Genomic DNA, 8,923 nt, shown 5'->3' on the forward strand with positions numbered 1-8,923 from the left:
GTCTCGGCCTCCCAAAGTGCTGGGATTACAGGCTTGAGCCACTGCACCCGGCCGTTCATGTTTTCTTTCACTTTGTCAGTGTATCACATGAATTGAGTGTTAAACTGAACTTTTTTCCAATTTCCTCATTTATTGAGTCTTTCCCTTCCCCTTTGGTTTCTGATTTTTCTTTCCACAGCAAACAATGTTTGAGAATTTACTATGTGCCAGTCAGTGTTCTAAACACTTTATCTGTATTTTCTCATTTTCTTCTCACAACAACCCTGTAAGGAAATAGAGGCACGGAAACCTAATTTGCTGAAGTGACACAGCTAGTAAGTAAAGCTTGGTCACATATTCAGTTCTTCTGTGTACCTGTGCTCTCATTGTGCTGTTGTTTCTGTATTGTGGTTATCTTTCTATTTTTATGCCACTATCATTCTGTCCTAATTATTATGGCTGATATGTTTCTCTCTCAAGAAAAGCTAATATCGGCTGGTCATGGTGGCTCACGTCTGAAATCCCAGCACTTTGGTAGGCCAAGGCAAGCAGATCACCTGAGGTCAGGAGTTCAAGACCAGCCTGGCCAACATGGTGAAACCCGATCTCTACTGAAAATACAAAAATTAGCTGAGCGTGGTGGCACACACCTGTAGTCTTAGCTACTCAGGAGGCTGAAGCAGAAGAATTGCTTGAACCCAGGAAGTGGAGGATGCAGTGAGCCAAGATCGCGCCACTGCATTCTAGCCTGGGTGACAGAGCAATACTCTGTATGAAATAAATAAATAAATAGGCTAATATAACTGTAGTGTTTACTTCTTTTTCTATTCTTGCTAATATTTCTAAGTGGATTTAAGGTTCCAAAATGTTTCTCATTGGAATATTTTTCAGAGTTGCCTTAATCTATAAACTATACTGGAAATAATTGCAACTTTATAGTATCCCACCGAAGTCCTCTGTACCTTAGTGTTCGATGTGTTCCAGGTGCTGACTAAATATTTGTTGAGTGAAAAAATGAATGAATGGAGAGACCTTAGTTTGTCATCTGCATCAAGTCTTAGTTTATACTTCTCATTAATATTTTTCAGATTTTTCCCTTTTGATCCTGCGTATTTCATGTTAATGTTACTTCTTGACATTGTATATTTTTCCCATAATTTTCTAATTATTTGTTGCCAATATCTGTTATTTCTGTTTTTTTGTTTTGAAATTTCCCAAATATTGTTAAAAAAATTGGCAATAGTGGGCATCCTTGTTTTGATTGTGATTTTAATAGAAATATAAGTTATTCTTCACCAGCAAGATGTTGGGTGGTAGTGTGTAATACATTCTTTTATCTAGTTCTTAAAATATATTTTATAAGGAATAATTTTATGAAAGATTTTAGGTTAACTCTTGTCTGACATTTTTGGGATTAAAGGAATTTGCTGTTGTTTGATAACATCATTATGGAAGATATTGAATAGCACATATTTGTGGTCTTTTAAGTTAGCCATAGAAGACATCTTCTCATTCTGCTGTGATAAGTGAATGTCTCCCTGACTTTCTTGGATCCCTATTTCACTGATCTAAACCTGGTTTCTAGCAGAGAAGAGACTAAAGCAAGCACATCCTTGCATTCCCTTGCTTTCAGTATGTAGAGCTGAAATGTTTCCATATATGAGAATTTCTCATAGCATTGGGTTTGGACATAGAGATGTCATAATAATCCTCACAACCACGACATTACTGCATCTAGGAATGTAGGTGAGCCAAGACACTTTGAAGGGTTTATGTGAATTATGTTATTTAATCTTCAGAAAAAAAAAAACACTGTGAGTTCTGCTAGCCCATTTTATAGATGAGGAAACTGTGACTTAGAGCAGTGAAATAACTTGTCTATGGTCATACAGCTGAGAAGTGGCAGAGGCAAATTGCCTATAAAGTAGAGCCAAGCCTTAGGGATGGATGGGTGGAGATAGATATAGATATATGTGTATATAGGTATGTGTATATCTGTATACATATGCATACATATTTGATGTGCTTGAGAGATAGATGCTGAGGACTAATACATTTTGAAATTTTTCTGGAGCCAGTAATATAGTAGTACTTAGTGGCAAATAATGAGCCTTTTTCCGTTAATAATAAGAATACAATTTCTTTGGAAGGGAATACTATCTAATTATAGTTTCCCTCAGTATATCTCGGGGGTTGATTAGCAGACCCCTGTGTATACCAAAATCTGCACATATTCGAATCCCAAAATCGGCCCTGAGGAACGTGCTTCCTTATGGAACCTATTTATACAGTATGTGGGTTTCACATCCCACAAATACTGTACTTTCAATCTGCGTTTGGTTGAAAAAAATTATGTATAAGTGTGCCCATGTTGTTCAAGGGTCAACTTTACTTTAAGGCTAGATAATACTTCTGTCTAAGGACTTAGAGTCTGAGTAGTTGACATATATTGTACTTGTAAATTTACCAAGTTAAACTATGCATTTTGCAGACATGTCTGTAGGGTTGACATAATCCATAGGTGCTCCTAATGCAGTAGTCCGTAATTTGACTTTCTTATTAGTTTTCTCCCTAAAAATTCTAAGACAGCATTGAATTTTTGGTATCCTCAGAGGAAAAGACAATTACCTCTAAGAAACCTACTTTCTGGGCGGGCACGGTGGCTCATGCCTGTAATCCCAGAACTTTGGGAGGCCGAGGCAGGCAAATCACCTGAGGTCAGGAGTTTGAGACCAGCCTGGCCAACATGGTGAAGCCCCGACTCTACTGAAAATACAAAAATTAGTCGGGTCTGGTGGCAGGTGTCTGTAATCCCAGATACTTGGGAGGCTGAGGCAGGAGAATTGCTTGAACCCGGGAGGGGGAGGTTGCAGTGAGCCGAGATTGCGCCATTGCACTCCAGCCTGGGAGTAAGAGCTAGACTTTGTCTCAAAAAAACAAAACAAAACAAAACAAAAAAACTACTTTCTGTGGAAGTCGGTGTATATGTTTTTTTTAAATAATACACAAGTATATGGTAGAGTAGGGATTATCTAAGCAATTAGTCCCTATCATGGATGGTGAAGGTACTAATCAGTGTTTGGGAGGGAGTGGAGATAGCTTCCCCATATAGAGAGGTAATGCATTTTAAAATCATTTAGAGGACTTTTTCAAATTATCCTGTTTCTTCATGGTGAGATTCCCTGACACAGTGAGCCAATCAGGTTTGCTAGGGCAGAAAATGTTCAAGAGCCACTGTACTAGACAGCATAAAGGAGGACTCTTTTGTTGAAGCTTGATGGTAATTTTTCCATAATCCTGGTCTTTAAAAAGCAAAAAAAAAATAAAACCACATTAAAATGTTATTATTTTTCTCTCTCTCAATAGAAATGTTCCCAAACCAGCAAAGGAGGCTATCTGAATTTTTAAAAGTTTTTATGAAGGAACATAAAAATTCCTTTCTATAGTTTTTTCCCACCTCTAGAAATGCTTGAAATGAGATTCTGCCTTACGTCTCACAAATTAAATACCATATTTGTGTCTCACCCATCTCAGTTATCCTATCTTGCATTTTAATCTATCCTGTTTCAGGACTTCTTTTGCTGCCTTGTGGCTGTTTCTTATGTTTGTTACTAATTCATAAGGTGGCTAACTTTCATATTTGTAGAGAATTTCTCAGTGATTATCTTTTAGTTGGAGTTCCAGTGTAGTTTGATTTGGAGTGTCAAGATCTGTCCCATGCCTAGCCTTAGTCCTCAGTCTATTTTATTGGGTTCACCACCTGGTTGTAGTACCAAATGCCCTTTTCCCTTTCTCTCTCTCCTTCCTCTCTTCCTCCCTCAGTACTGCCCAAGTTGGTCAGACTTAATGATTTTATTCTTAAGCTAATCTTATGTTTAATTTAGGTAAGTCACATTCTGATTTCTGATTTGCAAAATACAAATTTTCTTCTCCTTCATGTAGTAGGATTTTAATTTTATAAATATTTAAATTTTCCATTAATGGTGTGTTAAATCTGCACTAAAACTGCTTCTTTACATGTTTTTAAATTTTTTCATTGTGGTTTTAACACTTTTTTTTACATGCAAAAAACAAAACCGTTAAACTTTTCTTATTAAAATGCAAAGCCTAGTGTCTTCTAGCTTTTTGAAGAGCTTTTGTCCATTATATAATCTGTAAAGTAGCCAAGAGTTCCTCAGAAGCAGGACATCATTTAGATTTAAAACAATTATGACTTGTCTGTAAAATAATAATGTAGTATAACCATTCATGGGATGGCAGCTGCGATTTTACTTCAGTGACAAAATCCTTGGATACCACCACCGTTTTATTTACCTTAAAGATTTTACCAAGGTACCCTAGAACAAAAATGGTGAGGTCATTTTGATTCTGCTAAAGTTGGTATGACTAGAAAGCCAAATGACACAGTTATGAGCATAGACCTTTTATTTTCCAGATGTTTGACAGTGTAAACATACATAAAATACATATTAAAGTTTAGATGCTTTATATTTTGTGCAATAAATTGAAGCCTTAAGAAGAAAACATTTCTTTTTTTTATAAAAGAAACTCATTAGTTTACTTAATTAAGACAGTAAAATAGCAGCAAGTACCAAGGCATTGTGCATTTCTTTTATTTAAGACAAGTTACTTCATTTACATCAGAGTCAGAAATGTTAAGACTGGCTTTCTTGAATACTTAATATAGCTTGAATCACTGGTTAGATATGGACATATTTTCCCAACTGTACATCAGGGAGGAGTGCTTTCATGAGTTTCAGAAAATGCGGACCCTCAGACAGCCAGCATGACCACAACATTGAGCATCAAGAGAAATGAAGCATTTACTTTCCAAGCATTTGCCACAGAAGGTAATTGAGTCTTTACGTTTGTGGTTGTCTCTTCCCTCCGTAAGTTAAGGGTTGTGCTTTGTTGAGGCATTTCAGAGAAATTATTTGGCATGCCACTAGTGATACTTAGGGTCATGGGTGTTGGGGATGATTTTGTTGAGCTAGTGAGGCTTGTGTTTGTAACCATTCCATTTTGGAGATGAATAGTTAGAGTTGCAGCTGCTGCTTCATGTGAATTGATAGTCTCTGTGGATGTATCTTCTGGATAGGGCACAAAAGCCTTATCAGTGCTAGTAAAGGTGGTGTCTTTGCTTAGAGTGGCACCAAACGTTGTTTCCTTTGTTCGATATTGTTTGGGGATTTTGGTCACTTTGGGTTGAGTTACCACACTCAGAGAGTTAATGGTGTCCACTGTCTGCATCCCACTTACAGTGAATAAGCTTGAGGTAAATCCAGAAGGTGTGGGATATATGTTATGTTCCTTTAAAGATGATATTTGGGTAGAACATGGAGTCCCTATCACTTGGGCTTTTGTTTCCATCATCCACTTCAGTAAGTAAGTAATGTTTTGTTTATGGTCACATGACCACCTGTTATTGTAAAGGGTTATCTCTTGCAACTGAAAGAGTTGGTCAAAAGATTGGTCTGGAATGAATGTGAACTTATTGTTGTGCAGGTAGAGATGCGTGAGATTTGTCAGATTTATCAATGTACCTGGAAGGATTTGTGTCAAAGAATTATTAGACAGGTCCACGATATGTAGTTTGAAGGGCATGTTGGTTGGAACTGTCCAAAGTTTGTTACTACTGAGGTTGAGAACCTCAAGACTTCTTAGTGTATTTTTAATGAGGACAACCTTTTCCAGCATATTCTTAGAAACATCCAGATATTTAAGATTCCACTGATAAGCAGTATCAGATTTGTCAAGAAGTTTAATGTTGTTGTTAGCAGCAGACATGTTCCACAGAGACCGAGGTAACTGAGCAGGCAGGCTTTCAAGCCTGTTGTTTGAAATGTCCAGGGTCCTCAGATTGGTATATTGGGTTAACTGGTTATGCAGATCAGTAAAGTGGTTATAAGACAGGTTTAAATGTATAATATTCTCTTGCAGTCCAGATGGTAATGTAGTCAAGTTTCTGCCTGAACAGTCCACATGCCTGTGCCTTTCTGTGCATATACATTGCAGAGGACAAATGCATAAAATACCAGGTGTGAGAAACAGAAGGATGAACAGGCAGAGAGACATTTTCAATATCTGATATTCCATCAAAGCCTAGAAACAAACAGATACACCCTTCTTTTAATATGCAAATACAGTTTAGGCATCTGCATGGGTCACTTAGCATTAGGCAAAATTTTCAATAAACCTCGTTGTTGTTGAGTCCTTTTATAATTGTTCCAGTGATTAAACTAACAAAGCTCCCCTTCATTTATAGTCCAAATGCTTAATCCTTCAATTGGGCTATGTGGTAGAGAGAGACTCTCTCCCTACTCTCTCCTGCATTTTCTCCTTTATTTTCTCTCCCCCTCCCCCCTTTTCTAACCGTATTCTTTCTTATTTATCTTTCTAGAGCCTTAATATGATAAAATAGCATTCTTTGCAAATAAAGAGTTGCAGCTGTAAGCTATTACTATTTTTGATGATATGCTTTCTTACTCAGATGAGAAAAAATGGCTGTCGTGTCTTTTTTTTTTTTAATCTCTGCAGTAATGTAATTCAGTGTGTGTGTATAGGGTAGATTTTATTTAGATATTAAAGCAGTTCTTCGAAATGTTATCTTTGTGTTTTTAGGATAAATATATCTTTGTAAAAGGCACTTGAAAAATCCAGACCAACGCTGTACCTATAAACCTCACATCTTATAAAGTGGTTTTTTTCTGTATATTTCAGTGCCCATTTTAAAGGAAAACAATATATTTACAAGGTGAATGAATATATAAAAAATATCCCTCAACTGACACTGCAGCAAATTTCTGGTGCATGCACTTGCTATTGAATATATATTTAATCTTAACGTTGACTTTTTCTTAAAAAGGAAAAAGATTCCAAAGTCAGCCTTTTGCTGATTTAAATAACATCTTACCGTAGTGTCGTCTTCAACATCAGCATCTCATTTTCTCCGGGAAACTTAAAGCTTAAAGGTCGTCTTGTTCTGGAGAGTCGGAACTGTTTCTGGCTGTGGGCTGTGCTTGCCTGCTCAGCTGCATTGTGTTGCTGTGAGCTGAAGCTCTGCAACCACCTGATCAGTACCACATAGGAGGACTGCAGAGCTGTCGCTGGTGCTGACTCAAATTTATGGTGCACACGCAACAAAATGGACAGTTTTTTAAAAAATTTATGGCATCAAGTGTACCTATATATCTGATTTGCTATAGGATGGGATACCTTATGCATATTAGAGTTGGCGCTTACTCCTTTCTGTGTATTTGTCTGAGATTGGGTTCCATATTTTAACATTTGTCTCATTAAGAATCTTTTTAAATACCTCTACTCTTTATCCTTTTTACATGTTGAAAATGAATTTGACCTTCCTCATGGATAGTTTTCTATGATATTAGTCCCACTATTTTTAACTCTTGCCTTTTTATATTCCTTTCTAAAATGGTATAATTTTCGTGTCACATTTTTAATATTAAAAAAATCTATTCTCCGATTTTTATATCTTCCTCCAACATGGTGATTATTATGTTTAATCAGCTTTTCAAATTTATCAACCACTTAAATGTGCCATCTTCCCTTTTAGGATGTATAGAATTACTGAAATATGATTATTTTTTCTTTATCTTTCTGATACAATGGATCATTTGACCAAGGCTATACACAAGCCAGGATACATTTGGAAATTAGCATCTTATACTTTAGATTATCAGTTCCTGTGGTAAAATAAACGTGTTTTATTTTATATATTTGGGGTTAAAGTTTTTTTTCTTTATGAAACCTTGGATGGTAAGTGGATATGAGTATTGTTTTTTCCAAAGACATTTTTGGTGCTATATGAATGATCATTTATTTGATTTTATGTTTTAAGAATAACAGTATCAATTTAGGCGATTTCAGAGTATTGCACATTTCAACTTTCTGGGAAAGTAGTTTATAGTTTTAAAATTACATGAAATAATGTAAGAGGAAAATTTTTCATCATGAGTTTTATAAAATGAGGTCAAATTTATGATAAATTTTGCTCCACTCTTCAGTGGACTGCTTGCGTAAATCTGTTAAAACACAAATCTGATTTCCAGAATGGCCAGTTTACTTTAAAGCAAGCAAATAAAGTTACGGTATTTTCGTTACCAAGTGGCACCATTTAAAAACGAGTAATATTTAGCATATTATATGTAAGGAAAATCCCTTTATGCCTTGTCACTAAATCCTTTGTTTTTTCTCTAAATTATATTAGCATTATTTAGATTATACCACAAATAGAATTTGTTGTATTAAAATTTGAAGTTTATTTTCTTTTTTTTTATTATACTTTAAGTTCTAGGGTACAGGTGCACAACGTGCAGGTTTGTTTCATATGTATACATGTGCCTTGTTGGTGTGCTGCACCCATTAACTCGTCATTTACCTTAGGTGTATCTCCTAATGCTATCCCTCCCCTCTACCCCCTCCCCACAATAGGTGTGTGATGCTCCCCTTCCTGTGTCCAAGTGATCTCATTGTTCAGTTCCCACCTGTGAGTGAGAACATGTGGTGTTTGGTTTTCCATTCTTGTGATAGTTTGCTGAGAATGATGGTTTCCAGCTGCATCCATGTCCCTACAAAGGACACGAACTCATCCCATTTTATGGCTGCATAGTATTCCATGGTGTACATGTGCCACATTTTCTTAATCCAGTCTGTCACTGATGGACATTTGGATTGATTCCAAGTCTTTGCTATTGTGAATAGGGCTGCAATAAACATACGTGTGCTTGTGTCTTTATAGCAGCATGACTTATAATCCTTTGGGTATATCCCCAGTAATGTGATGACTGGGTCAAATGGTATTTCTAGTTCTAGATCCTTGAGGAATCGCCACACTGTTTTCCACAATGGTTGAACTAGTTTACAGTCCCACCAACAGTGTAAAAGTGTTCCTATTTCTCCACATCCTCTCCAGCACCTGTTGTTT

The 8,923-nt window shown here is 36.4% G+C and overlaps 2 protein-coding genes across 2 annotated transcripts in view; one reads left to right on the forward strand and one right to left on the reverse strand.

Moving 5' to 3' along the window:
• NF1 (neurofibromin 1) overlaps positions 1-8,923 on the forward strand; it is a 153,417-nt gene that overhangs the window by 62,348 nt on the left and 82,146 nt on the right. The window lies entirely within an intron of this gene.
• OMG (oligodendrocyte myelin glycoprotein) lies at positions 4,387-7,159 on the reverse strand. Its single transcript, XM_011937626.1, has 2 exons — positions 6,893-7,159; positions 4,387-6,081 (listed from the first exon to the last, which is right to left on the reverse strand). The coding sequence occupies exon 2, from the start codon at positions 6,073-6,075 to the stop codon at positions 4,753-4,755; it is 1,323 nt and encodes a 440-aa protein (XP_011793016.1). The 5' UTR covers positions 6,076-6,081; positions 6,893-7,159; the 3' UTR covers positions 4,387-4,752.

This window comes from Colobus angolensis, unplaced genomic scaffold (genome assembly GCF_000951035.1).
Source record: "Colobus angolensis palliatus isolate OR3802 unplaced genomic scaffold, Cang.pa_1.0 Scaffold167, whole genome shotgun sequence".
In the NCBI taxonomy this organism is placed as follows: Eukaryota; Metazoa; Chordata; class Mammalia; order Primates; family Cercopithecidae; genus Colobus; species Colobus angolensis.

Bases quoted from the DNA above. Each gene is read 5' to 3' on its own strand.
- OMG (XM_011937626.1), bottom strand. From the start codon at position 6,075: ATGGAATATCAGATATTGAAAATGTCTCTCTGCCTGTTCATCCTTCTG.